Source organism: Nicotiana tomentosiformis, chromosome 3, assembly GCF_000390325.3.
Source record: "Nicotiana tomentosiformis chromosome 3, ASM39032v3, whole genome shotgun sequence".
Classification (NCBI taxonomy): Eukaryota; Viridiplantae; Streptophyta; class Magnoliopsida; order Solanales; family Solanaceae; genus Nicotiana; species Nicotiana tomentosiformis.
In genome coordinates this window covers 82,698,844-82,713,134 of record NC_090814.1, presented here as the reverse complement: position 1 = coordinate 82,713,134, position 14,291 = coordinate 82,698,844, and the positions used below count along the sequence as shown (strand labels likewise).

The window sequence follows — 14,291 nt, the reverse complement described above, 5'->3', positions numbered from 1 at the left end:
TGAAATGTGATGCTCCAATCAGCTATGCCCGCACGAACTTAGTACTATTTTGTTATCTATAACCAACTCAAGTTTCGGTTCAGATTTTCCTAGTTTCTTCAATTTTGGGAATCCCAGTACTCCCTTAGACATTTCTCTACTTTCTTTTAACGCTCAACTTTTCTGCTTCATGGTCTGATTACTTTCAAAAGAAAACAAAATGAACAATCAGCAACATCAAACTGACTTCAGGAATTCAGATATTCATCATGGTTGATAATGACACTTGAGAAGTAATGATTTTTTTAATACAGGTGTTTTCATGCCGTAAAACATAGGACATTGAAGCTTTTGTGATGGAAGAAGGAGATTCTGCTGTAAGGAGATGGGAGGACCTTGATAACGATATCTTGGTGAAGATATTGCAGTCCTTTGACCTGTTTGAGTTGACTTCTGGACTTGCTCAAGTTTGTAGTTCGTGGCGATTAGCTTGCTCTGATCAACTTCTCTGGAAAACGCTGGACTTGTCTGTAATAAAATCAAATTTCATCAAAATCCCGTTAGAGCCGTACGTATATGTGGACTGTCAGTCTGATAAAACATTAACCCGCCTCCTGAGGATTGCTTTGAACCTCAGTCGTGGAAACATACTAACGTTAATCTTCCATTACAATCTGTATGTCAGCGACGATCAGTTGACTTATACTGCCGAGAGGTATTCCCCGATAAACCTTCATCTTTCCTTAGTTCTATAATTTTAATTAGAAAACCATACATCAATCATTCCAGAGTTCAGGCAGCATCATATATCTCAGATGTCCAATGATTTGCCATTATTTTAATTCAGGAGAAGCAAAGTTTACAGTGAGAATGAAGAAGACAGTTAATCAAATCTCCTCTTTTTCAGGTGTCCGCGCCTTAAACGTCTTGTTATGCCAGCTTGGAACAGAATAAAAAAGACAGGAATATGCAGGGCTATTCGTATATGGGAAGATCTTGAATCACTGACGATGCCTAGCATAGCAAATCCACCATACGTCATGGAGGAAATTGCAAGGAATTGCAAAAATTTTGCTGAGCTCAAGATTATGGGGCCATGTGATATTCTCTTTGCATCTACACTGGTAGCATTTCTTCCAAACTTGAAAGTGCTGAGTGTGCGGTGCACAGTGCTATCTAAAGGCGCCTTAGTTATTATCTTGGAGGGCTTAAAAAAGTTGGAAGTGCTCAATATATCTCATTGCCTGATCACTGAAGTCCCTCCATCTTCACCTAAAAGAGTTCTGACCAAGCTTGACGAATCAATTCTTGAAAAAGCCTCTAGATTACGCAAATTCCTAACTTGCATGAGTGATTCTTGCCTCATGTGTCAGCGCACTCGAAATGATGAAGGGCTGATGAGGTGGTATAAATATGAAGAAGACCTCTGGAAAGTGGATGAGGTGAGATCTCTTGCAATTTAACAACTTTTAAGGATATATTGCTTTTCATAAGTTATATACCTTGTTAAAGGTCCAGTGAATGTTGTAAACTTGTGTATATGAAGCAAAATAAAACCTTTGTCATTGTTAATGGAAGTGAATCAGCTTCCGGTTGCTAGCCGCAGGTGGAGAGTAGCTTTGTAGTATAGGAGACATATAAAACTGTATCATCATGCACATGGGAGAGTAATGTTACTTTCTTGTTGTAATTTTGTAACATTAGTGTATTTTCTTCGGCAGGATTGTTTTCCTGTTCTATCACATTTCTTTGTGTTTCTATAATTTTCTCTTTTGTGGTACGTGCATGCGTTTTGTTTCTGCGTTTTCAAACAAGAAAAGAAGTCTATGATCCTCTCTAGGTTATGGCTGATCTTTAAGGAAGCTCATTAAAGGTGCAACATTTTTACGTACAAACTAGAGATATATTTTTACGAATATTTTAAAAGATATTTTTATCATATTGACATGAGAATAACTCGTAAGCTATAATACTTTTCGTATATTTTTGGACTATTTAAATTTTAGTTTTAAAATATGAATTGATCTAATTTACAACTAATTTGAGATGGATGAAGTATAGCTTACCTACTTTGGCGGCTGTCCTCTTGCTCTTTATCGTTGCTATATATATATATATATATACCTAAATGGACAAATAATAATAGCTGCAAATTACACGATAACTAATGGTTAGGCAATTATTTTGGTAAGCCCGACCAATTTTTCAACTTTCATGCCACAAGATATCGACGTTGTTAACAAAGTTGGTAAGAATTGAATGGCATTCTCTACCTAACGTCTACTAAATACCTCTGGAATGACCCTTCTCTCCTCAGGATAAATGATCTACCTGCACGTTTTGTTTTTCCTTATTGTTATTTTCTTTCGAATCCCCCTCCCACCCAAATTTAGTTGTTACCATCTTTTCCTAAGTTCTACAAAAGACATCAAACTGTCCGCGAAATAATCCAAAATTTTATTACGAATTTTAGAAAACGACTAAAAAAACTTAAGACTTCATGAAATTCAATTATTTCTCCTACGTCATTTTTTTCTCAAATTTATCCATTTAAAAGGGAAAAAATGATGCACAACCATTAAAAACAACATGTGCATTATTTTCATGGAAAAAGAAATACACTATAGTATTTTTTTTAATACTTGGCTTTTTACACGACGGCATAATATAATTCCCTCAAGAAAAAAAAGGATGATTTGACTATTATACCATCCACGAAGATGGAATCTTGACATCTCCAAAAATAAAACAAAATAATAAACTGTAGTACTCAAATTTGTGCACTAACATCTTTTAATTAAAACAAAACATTTTTTAATTCATCTACATACAAGTAGTTGGAAACTAAAAGGGGCAAGTACTATATATAGTCAAAAGTCCAAAATGAACAACTCCACTGATCTTGGTCCGGCACAGCACAAGAAAATTATCACTATAAACAATCCTGATTGATTAGTTACAAATAAAGAAACCTCTTTGTTTCTCTCACCCTACAGTAGAATCAGATAAATTGTTTTTCCTGTCCAAAAATATGGCCCTAGAGTTATGGGAAACATTGAAAGACTCCATCACAGCTTGCACAGGTCTCTCTCCTACAACATTTTTTACTGTGGTTGCTCTAGCACTTGCTTTTTACTATGTTGTCTCGGAATTGTTTGGTTCAACTGATCATGGTCACCAGCAGAGGTCTAGAAATTTTGAGGAACAGGTGCAGCCTCTGCCGCCCCCAGTTCAGCTTGGAGAGATTAGTGAAAAGGAGTTGAAGGAGTATGATGGGTCTGATTCAAAGAAGCCTTTGTTGATGGCAATTAAGGGTCAGATCTATGATGTTTCTCAGAGCAGGTAATTTTATCTTGCTTTATAAGTTTTCTAAGCTATTCGATGTTATTTGAAGCTTTGACTTTGAATTTTAGAATTATTGGCTTTTTGTTGTGGAATTTTTCGTGCTTGTTTGTTCTTTTTGCTGTTTTTTATTGGTGATTGTGGAAAGTTTTAAGCTTTATGTGAAAGTTGGGAAATTTTTGGTTGAGAAAAAAAGAGTTAGTGATCCTAGAATCAATCTCTCTTTCTGTTTTCTTTGAACTGCTTTATGCTTTTTTATTTGCTGGGAAAAGTTCTAATTTTGCTGAAATTATCAGACTCAAAAATTTGATATTTACACGGCGTAGTGTTTCGGCTTTGGAATTGGTGGAATACGGAACTAATAGGGAGTTAGTGTGTAGGTGACACGATCAGTAGCACCCAAGGGTGTGATATAGCTTCAATAAAATGGGTGAAGATAGGGTTCAAACCCAGTAAAGAATAATATACTCCCATTTAGTTGTAAAGATAAGGTTCTACACGCCCATTAAAAAAAATTAATAAGAAGAATAATTTGACTAATCTATCCCTTATTAATTCTTTAATCTTTATCTATATACGTGCTTCTTAATTCTGGAACAATTAGTGCTGAGGGTGCAGTTGGGAAAAGATAATTAATTCTCTCTTGATTTTCTAAAATAACAAGTATTTGGGAACAACTATTTTTAGTATACATGACAACAAAATGGGAACGGAGGGAGTACTAGCCACTTTTTCTATATGCCTAAACAAATTGATAGGCAGAGTTATCCAGTGCTGGGGTAATCGGTCTCTGGTGGAATAGTATATACGTGCATACTGGGCCGCGAACTACTGTTATTAAAAGAAACTATCAATATATTTTCTCTTTAGTGTATAGGTGCGACAATTGAACAAATACTCTAGTAAAAAGTTCCTTCTGCAAGGATTATCCAACGGCTGATTAAGTATGTCAGTCTGCCAGCCAGGTAGCCATTAGGATCAAGGCCTAATACAATGGCAAAGCTTAGACTGCAAGGATTTAAAGCAGTCTTGACTTGTTTGTGATTCTTTCATTCCTTGTTGGAACACTGTGACTTTTACTTGATTCTCAGTAGATTGACTTATATTTTCCAGTTTTAATTCAAGCAGTTAGAAAAATCATGTGTCATCTTTTGGATTGGAATCAAGCAGGCTCTTTTCTTTTTCTTTTGAACACGTATATTTACTTTGTTATGTTTGGTGAGCTTGGTTCGTCTCCGTGAAGCAGTTCATCGGTACTTCAATAAATCTTGGATCTGGACATTTAGTAATAACTAGTCCTTGTTTCAGCATAAACATGATATTGAACACTGAATGTGCATTATATTGAACCAGGACTATGTCCTTAAGTGATCAAATACCTTGAGTTGAGTTTGAATAAGTAGCTAACCTCACAAATGTATGCCTGAGTATCTTGATAAACGTTAATCATTTCAGTTAACTGCTAAAGGTCTATCGTTTGTTTCAGTATCTCTCTTAATTGCTCTAAGCTACCACTACATATTCGTATCTAAGTCTGTTCACTGTGTCCTGCAGAATGTTCTATGGACCTGGAGGACCTTATGCATTGTTTGCTGGAAAGGATGCTAGTAGAGCTCTCGCCAAGATGTCCTTTGAGGAAAAAGATCTCACCGGCGATATCTCTGGCCTTGGCCCATTTGAGCTTGAAGCCTTGCAAGATTGGGAGTATAAATTCATGAGCAAGTATGTCAAAGTTGGGACTGTCAAGCAGACAGTGCCAGTAAGTGACGGTGCAGCTAATGGTGAATCTGTTGAATCAACTGATCGCGAAGCTAAGCCAGCAGAAGGTGTTGTAGCAGAGAGCACAAAGCCAGCAGAAGGTGTTGTAGCAGAGAGCACAAAGCCAGCAGAAGATGGTCCATCCGAAAGTGTTGCTGAAACTATGGACAAGTTTGATGGTGATGCTGAAAAGAAGGATTAATTGGCACCCCATTTTTATCAAGTAACAAGCTGAGCACTATGGGAAACAGTTTTTTGTGGAGATCCAAAAAAAAGGCATTGAAAAGATGTGTATATTATCTCGTGTCAGACGATTGTTGTTGATTCTAGAACATATACTCCTTAGTCAAGTTACTTTAAGTCTATGATTTGGTGTATGAAATAATAAAACAAGCATTTTAATGTATCAATGGAGCTCATACTAGACGACCATTCGCTAATATAATGTTCACCTGTATGTCTGCAAGTGGTAGCAATTCCCTTTTATCTCGTGTCAAGTGCATCTCTTCTTGTGGTAGCCACTTCTGAAACCATCACACCCTTCCCCCCTTTTTGTTGTTTTTGAAGCATTCCCCTCATTTGGCAGTAAAAAGAAGGGAATTTTGGCAGTAGTATCAGTATCAAGAATATTTATCTCTAAGTCCAATTGAAGGAGACGTTAAATATAGTAATAAAATTTCTACTGTGGTTGTCTGCGTATGAAGCTTTGATCAACTTTTGTTAACGCAATACTGCTTATATGGCCCGTGGAAGTGCCAGTGCGGGTAGCTTTTGTTTACCTGGGATAGGACCACATCTTTGGGATTCCTATGTAATAACACCACCAACATATTCCATTTCTAACTCTCCCTCACTGAATAGCCAGCTTCATTATATACTACTATGAATTGGACAGTGTACTTCTGCACTCAAGGTGTCACACACCTAGTCAATAAAATGGGTGAGAACCATGGGAGAGCAAGGTTTAAATCCCAAGCGAGACAAAAAAATGTGATTTTTTTCAATTTGCCTAAGTTTTGGTAGACAGAGTTATCGCGTTGGTGGGAGGGGGAGTACCAGTCAATAGGACGCGCAAATTGTGCCAAACATAGCAATTGATGATGGCGGTGCTAAGATGTATTTTACTTAATATTTACAAGTGGCCGTTCGGCAGTTCTTCCAAGCTGCAATGTTTGTCTCAGAGAGATCCTCGACCAAATTGGACAAGTGGAGCTAAAAAAGATTCTATATTTAAGCAGTACAATGAACTGTTTGTACACAATTATCCCCACGCTATTGGCCTCCAGATGAATATTATATCAAAATTAATGGACGAAGGGGAAGATATATAACACGAGTAACTTTGTCATTCTGAAGTCTAAATCAAAGTTTCATTTGATTGATTCACTACTTTGGCTGTATCTAGCTCTGGAAACGTGGCCTGATCTTTTATAAATAGACTTCAATCACCTTTGTACAAATACATACAAAACAGCCTGAATAGGCCTGTCTCCTCTCCTATATCTTCATCAAAAACATCTCACTTGTACTTAAAACATGAAACCTCCCACTTCATTATTTCTACTCCTGAATTTCATTTTGGTTCTAGTAGCATTCCATCACACAGATTTCAGGCTAATTAGCAGTGCTGGTATTGCCGAAGCAAATGAAAGAAAGATTAAAGCTATATCTTCTGCGCCTTTATTACGCCGTTTAAGTGCAGCTTATCAGTCTGAAAAGCCAACCAGCAGCAAGAAGTTTGCTCCATTTCATGGTGGTGCAGAACATGTTGTACCTGGAGGACCAGATCCTCTTCACAACTGATGATTTATATACATACTTCTCTATCATTTTACAATAAAAAGATTTTACTCCTATCAGGCCATTACAGAGAATATTACAGTTCTTTTAGCATTGAAGTACTGTACTTATCCAATTGTTATGTATGTACAAATTGATATACGTAAATGATGTTTTTTCTTTTCTTTATCAGTCAACTTTTTTTTTTTGGGATGTTGCTTCACTATTATGCTGTTCACTTACCAAACTAGTTATTGGTGATGTTTATCCTTAATGCTGCAACAAAGTACCTAGCCTCAATCTAATGTAGCTTGATGCATATCTACTGTATCATTAGTTAAATTAGCTTGTTTGCTAGCTATAGCTTATTAGAACTTGTATACTAGGAATCTTGGAGTAGGATAAGGCCAAAGGGTGGGTCTCTGTGGCAGTTGAAGGATTTCATATTTTTTAGCTATTAACTAATTTTAATTCAAATGTTGACTTCAATAAATTAAGAAGATGATTTTATATATGGAGTTATAAGCATTAGCATAATCCCAAGTCATTATCTTGCCATTGTCACAGTTCATAACATTGGACTAATACAGATGAATGAGAACACAAGTAAGCCTAGCTAGTGCCAACGTTGATGGGATAATCCTAGAGTTGTTTAGTTTGTGAACAAGTTATACTGGGATTATAACGTGGGAATTATAATATAAGGATTAAATAATGAAAAAAATTATATAGTGGATAATAAATTTGGTTCTTTGAATTAAAATGAAATAAGTGTTTTAGTGAATTCCCACTCGTTTATATGGGGTATAACACAAAACTGACTACAATCAGACAAATAAGTCATCTCTAATTAAGTGTAGTTTTGGTCTGGTTTTTATTTTTGATACTTGTAATAGATCAGAAATAATGAAATAATATGATACAAAATCACTAAGGTAAGGGGACCCAATATAAGGTCAAAATCTTGATACAACATGAGACTTGTGGCCACATTGATTAGTGTTGTGCCGTACCTGGTTTTAACATTAGATTATTGAGCAGCCTGCAGGATGATGACATTATCACGTTGGCTTTTCTAAATAGTTGACAACCAATATGTACTTGATTAATATAATTATTTTTTAATTAACGATATTCAACTCTCTCAAAGTCTAACTCACAAATAAGAACTAGGAATCCATATTTATTTTTTCCATGCCCATTATGCTGGTGGATACATGGTGTACGGCAAAGGAGAGAAGAATTTTATTTTCTTTAGTAGTAATAATATACCGAGCAAAGACTTATGATGTTTCTGTTTGACAAATGAGCTCTTATATTCCTAGGAGTACCTTAAGACTTGGTGCTATCCTCAAAAAATATAAATTTCTATACCATGAAAGTATCAAACATATTATAGCAGGTTTGGTATCATTTATTTTAGATTACCAATTAGTGTTTATTGAAAATATTTACTGACAATATATAAACTTTTAAGTGATTTAATTGTATAAATATTCTTTTGCTAAGTCAAAATAAATAAGAGTCATGCATTGCGGGTCGTTAACAAGTGGTTGGACATGTTTGGGGTTAGGGGCAAAGGACTGTTTTTGTAAAGGTCAACTCCAATTTCCTACAACATTTTCTAGTTGACTTTAGCAAAGCTAACCATTTTCGTGAGAATCTGAAATTCTTGTAATAATCATGTGTCTGACTAAAATTAAGAGACAGCCAATCCCTCTATAAATACATTTTGAACATTCCAAGTTCCAGCTTGACATATATATATCAAACTTAGAAACTCCCTTTTTGGATCTCTTTCAGTTTCCTTTCTTTAAGCTTAGATATATAATGAAGATTCAACCATGTTTTCTGTTGTTCATCGCTTTGATAATCCTTTTGGGGAAGGTCCATAGATGCAGATGCAAGGAAGCAGATTATGATGATAATGAAGAAAGAATAAAAGTCAAGTTCTATTCAACGTATTTTAGGTACTTCAAAACTATTCCTCACTATGCACAAGGCAAACAATTGCACATAGTGTCGCGAAGATTAGTCCCTAGCGGACCAAACCCTCTTCACAATTGACCATGATGTCCAATTAGTTCCAAATCAATATTTCACCAATAAGTTCAAACAAACTCTAAATAGAGCCAGACCTAAGGGAAGGTGCTCAGTCAATCCAAACACCACTGTTATCAAGCAAAAAGAAAGAGACTTCAACTGAGATTAAGGTTTTGAAAAGGATGTTATTGTAAGTATATTATATGTGTTTGCAGTTTGTTGGTGCGAAGGTCTTCAAAAATTTACTTGTAATAAATCAAGGATCCTTGGTGATGAAGATTGGGAGTATTAGATAGACTAGAAATGTATACAATTTTTTCTGTTACAATATTTTCTATACTCATGATATCAAAATTTTCAAAAGTAGAATCCAGGTTTTTTCCTTTCTGTAAAATAGTATTGTTAGACCTTTATTACATGAGATTTTCTTTTTGATATACGATTTAATATTGAAATATATAACCAGTCTCGATAACTTTGGTTATATGTCTGTCCGAAGTATCTCGAAATTCCAATGCATATTCCTGAAATTAAATGATTGAGATTAGAAGCAAAGCAAGAAAATAGCAAGGAAAGAAAGCATAGAATTTGTTATTCTATACTCAATTAGGATCACTCTTGGAGGAAATGATCTTATATGGCTAGTTAGTATTTGAATAGAAGAACATTTTTGTTTTCTCAAGTTTAGGCTCACTCAAACTTTATGCAACCCTAAATACTAGTGTCGTGAATGCTTCCAATCCTCGAGTAGAAACAAACTTTAATTTTATTTTACGATCATTGGTCGAAAGAAGAAGCAAAAATGTTCAAATTTACACATCAACTATTTGTTATGGCTTAACTTTATTGATGTTTTATACTTCAATACCACACACACAAGAGGGATAATTTGTGTGATGTCTAATTTTTCGCGTGCACAAATTATAGAATGACCTGGTTATTCTATGCGTTCCTTACACTACAGTTGCAGAATAAATAATGCAGAAAGTAAGAACACAGAGATTTTTACGTGAAAAATACCCAGTTCAAAAGGTGAAAAAATCACTACCTACTACCTAGTAGTATTTTCCCCTAATACTTCACTACAACTCTGAGCCAACAACAAAGTTTACAAACTCTTGCAAACCTAAGGATTACCTCTAACCCCTGTAGCAACCAGCCACAAGCTGTTACGACTACTTCAAGTTAACTCTAACTTGAACAATGCAACTAGAGTTTACAACCTATTGCAAACCTAAGGATTAACTCTAACCCTTATAGAAACACGCCACAGGATGTTGCGACTACTTCAAGTTAACTCTAACTTGAAAGATACAACACAGGTACCTAGTACAATTTGCTTCTAAGAAAACTGAAAGTTACAACTCAAAACGCCTACTACACTTTAAATTAGAAATAAAAAAAGACACATAAAACTCTTTATGGAGCTGGTTCTTCAATCTTGTTCGTATAGCTTCAGGATCGCACTCTTAAATCTCGCAGGAATTAATGCTTTGATTCGTGCTTAACTTAAGTATGTGTGCATCACCTGTAAAAGAGAACAAATGTGTTATTTATAAAGTTAGTACAATAAGGATTAACTAAAAGTCTAATGCTTTACTCTTAGTTGGTGGAAGAGTTCTAGTTATCTTCAACTTGTAACTCTTTTATTATCTTGGATAGAGTTCTTTTCAAGTAAGGAGCCATGCTCCTTATCAAATATGCAACATTTCGTTCAGGATTATCATAAATAACCACTTATACTTATCTCTGTGCTAGCCTTTTGCTTGATTCTGCCCGTCACCTGTATACACTGTTCATGGACCTGGTTCAATCATTTGTCAATCATAAAAACCAAAACCGCGCTCATGTCAACATTGATGATTCATTATTTTTGAGCTCACTATTGGTAAAGGAGGACTTTCAGGGAGGGAAGAGAGAAGGGAAAAAAGAGAGCGAAGGGAATTATTGGGGCCACTATGTGTGAAGGAGGACTTTGAAAGCGTGTACGTACAAGTGAAAGTCAATGTGGCTAAAAGAATAGCATAAGGAAATTAAATGGTCTAGGTAGAGGTCAGTTAATAAAGAAGGACAAATATGATACAAAATGATATTGACGAGACTATTTTAGTTGACCAATCTAAAGATTTCAATTGTCGATTTTGTAGAACTGTTGTTTCGACTCATTTTTGAAGGCTAAGACAAATATCGGGAGAATGAAGTAACAAAAGCAAACATGAGGAATGGATGTAGAAAGCAACATTATATCAAGTAGGCATTGGACAATTTTTGGTTGGATTTGTAAAAGAAAGAAAGAACTTTTAAAGTTGAAGTCTAGTAATAATATTTGAAAGTTAAAATTTTGTTAAACATGAACTTTATTTGAAAAAGAGTTTGTGAGTAATTTGTCAGTGAATTAATGATTTCATCTAAAGTCATTAAACTAATATTTCAAATACTACTATTTGATGCCACACAAATTCAAGCCCTAGGTGAAGGTGTGACTACTCTGTTTGGATGGTCAAATATTGTGCATTCATAGCCAAGCTGGCCCAGTTTGTGCCCCAGTCCCCACTAACGGAGGACGAACTAACAACAGGAAAATACAAGAAAAGAAACTATAGGAAAATAGAGCTCCATTGCACGCACTGTTAAAGTTGGAGTTTGAATTTGAAATTTATGAAAAATTTTTAAACAAATAAATTCTAAATTAATAATTTATTATATTAAATAATTTTTTAAAACAAATAAAATTTAAATTTAAGCTATTGAGTTTGATTGAACAAGTGCTTCAAATTAGCTCTGCCCACTCATAGCGGAGAAAGAGAGTAGGCCTACTTGGCTGTTGCTCAAACTACCCTCTTCAGATTAGTGGCACGCAAAAATATAAAATTTTTAATTGTTCTTTTAATTTAATTCTAATGGGACCCATTTATGCTACTTTGGATGATTCTAGACGAGCTTGGACTTTGGCGTATAGCAGCCTAATGTACTACATTTATGTCCATGCTTTAGCCCCGGTTGCTGAAATGCACGCATTTTCATTTATACTAACTTTTGCGGCTATCGTTAAAATTATATCTTAATGTACAAAATTTTATAAAGAATATCCGTTCGAATCTGAAATAGTTCAATCTTTTCAATACAACTTTAGAAATCAAATCTGAAGTTCTTCTATGTTTTAAATGCAACTTCAAAAATTCAAATATTAAGTAGTTCAATCTATTGAATGCAACTTCAGATTTCGAATCTTAAGTTCTGAAACATAAACTTGTTTTTCGAATTTCAACAATTCAATATACGATTCAATGTCCAAATCTACTCCAAATGAACTCAAATTTGAAACATAACTTTCAAATATCATAAAGAACAAATCTCAGTCATCAAAATGTCAAAACAACAACAAATTTAACAAACTCATTTTACAACTAAGAAGAACAAGAAATTCTAAGCGTAAATAAGAAGAAAAGGAAAATATATGTGTCTGAAGTTATTCAAAAATTGAATATCAATTAAACTTTTTTTGAAAAATAAGTACAAATTTAATGGATGATGCAAAACTGAACTACACATGAAAATTTTACCTGCTAAAGAGTGTCAATATTGTATAGGTCAAAATTCGCCTAAGGGCACTCACGCGAAGAGTAATTTGGTCGAGGTCGACTAGTAACTAATGAGACTCATCGTCGAACAACCAATTATGGCTGAGGTCAAGAATTAGAAGGAGCAGTAACGGCTAGTTTAGTAATAGGATCTTTAAGAGAATATTTTGTTGAATATTCTTTATACTTGTGCTTTTAGGGTTAATTGGGGGAATGCCCCTATAAATAGAAAGAGAGACTCCGTGATTAAGGAGGGGAAAAAGCAGATTATCTCTGGATAAATACAAACACTTCTTTTAAAAATACATTGAATGTTTGATAACTCTAGATCTTTTCCATCATATCCAAGATTGATCCCGATATTCTTGCATTTGTCGATCATTGACCATTGTCAGAAGGATGAATTATTCACCTCATTCAATGTTGAATGAATCATTCTCCTTATTTATTTTAGTGTCATTTGTTGTGATTGAATGATTGATGTTCCTATTCCATTATTAATATCAAAACATTAAATACATACCACATTTAGCTCTTTTTCAACGTTGTTCAAACATCATCCACCTAGATCAATTATAGATCAGAAGTCATTATTACTAAATAGGTTTAACCTCTCGTCACATAAATTTAATTAGTCTTGCCAAAATTTATGATTAGACTATCATATATTTTTTGGTTAAACAAATATCACTATTTAACAACTCAATCTTTGATTAATTAATTTTTATATTTTATTTTACTATCAATAGTATGTAATTGTTTTAACATTTAATATCCAAATCACATGGAAAGATGTACTCTAATTTCTTTTCTATTATCCCTTTTCCTTTTTTGGGTAAAGACAAGCCAGTGAATAGTAAAGAAGGTAAACGAATGAGACTTGGCTTTTGACGAAATCAGAACCATGCCCCTAATTCGTTCAAAAATAAATTGGGTCCATTAAACTTGGATCTCCATTTTACTTCTTTTTGCTCTTTGATACTATACTTTTTTTCTGGAGATTTTTACAGGCTTAATCCTTTTTTGATTATTATTTAAAAAAATAGAATCATTTCTTTTTTATTCCATAAAGATTTTTTTTTTTTTTTTTTTTAACATATTAGCATATTACAAAATGTATGCTTAACATTTAATGAATGCACTAATCACGCTTTCTTGACCTTTTCTTTTTGAATAACTCCATGCATTTCAGCTAAACATGGCAATAGAAAAGCAATTTTTATCTCTTTTAGGTGGAGATAGACTCCTTCAGAGTAGTCATTCCGTGGATCGTATATACCCACAATAAGAGATGATTCACTCAATTAATTTGTATCGCATATGAATCATCCATGATACTACAATTATAATAATTACTATCCCATGTATAATATTGAAAATTAAGTTACACAAAAAACACAACTAAAAGGCATGAAACATCAATAACATTATTATACTAGCATAATACCATACATCATCATTATATCACAATCATACCATACATCTAATTTGCAAATATCTTACATAATAATACATATGAAATATTAAAATACCATTATTATACTACAATTATATGATATACAAGAGCTCCAATTTATATTATATGGTTAATAATTAAAAATACAAATTATATTCATATTTGAAATATTTATTGGTATTTGAATGATACCGTCATTAATACACAGTTACATATTCAAAATACATACATAATATATATATATGGCATATATTTAAATTCTTGAAAAACATTGATAGTTTCAGTTGAAAAAATACTACAAATAAATCATTATTATACCTATCAAATATCTTTTTCATTTAGTTATACATATC

General features: G+C 33.8%; 2 protein-coding genes across 3 annotated transcripts; both read left to right on the top strand.

Annotated features, from left to right (window-relative positions):
• Positions 1-335: 335 nt before the first annotated feature.
• On the top strand, positions 336-1,723 carry LOC104091922 (F-box/LRR-repeat protein At3g48880). The gene is made up of 2 exons (XM_009597364.4): positions 336-694; positions 887-1,723. The coding sequence occupies exons 1-2, from the start codon at positions 336-338 to the stop codon at positions 1,440-1,442; spliced, it is 915 nt and encodes a 304-aa protein (XP_009595659.1). The 3' UTR covers positions 1,443-1,723.
• A 1,116-nt stretch (positions 1,724-2,839) lies between these two features.
• Positions 2,840-5,511, top strand: LOC104091921 (membrane steroid-binding protein 1-like). 2 transcript variants are annotated; one of them, XM_070197177.1, is made up of 3 exons: positions 2,851-3,321; positions 4,876-5,180; positions 5,214-5,511. In XM_070197177.1, the coding sequence occupies exons 1-3, from the start codon at positions 3,011-3,013 to the stop codon at positions 5,279-5,281; spliced, it is 684 nt and encodes a 227-aa protein (XP_070053278.1). In that variant the 5' UTR covers positions 2,851-3,010; the 3' UTR covers positions 5,282-5,511. The 2 variants fall into 2 exon arrangements, with proteins under 2 accessions (XP_009595658.1, XP_070053278.1); XM_009597363.4 differs by having other exon boundaries at positions 2,840-3,321; positions 4,876-5,511.
• Positions 5,512-14,291: the final 8,780 nt, after the last annotated feature.

Excerpts from the sequence above, each read along its gene's own strand:
- LOC104091921 (XM_009597363.4), top strand. The coding sequence starts at position 3,011 with ATGGCCCTAGAGTTATGGGAAACATTGAAAGACTCCATCACAGCTTGC. Across the intron at positions 3,322-4,875 it reads TATGATGTTTCTCAGAGCAG|AATGTTCTATGGACCTGGAG; the intron begins GTAATTTTATCT and ends TGTGTCCTGCAG.
- LOC104091922 (XM_009597364.4), top strand. The coding sequence starts at position 336 with ATGGAAGAAGGAGATTCTGCTGTAAGGAGATGGGAGGACCTTGATAAC. Across the intron at positions 695-886 it reads TTGACTTATACTGCCGAGAG|GTGTCCGCGCCTTAAACGTC; the intron begins GTATTCCCCGAT and ends CCTCTTTTTCAG.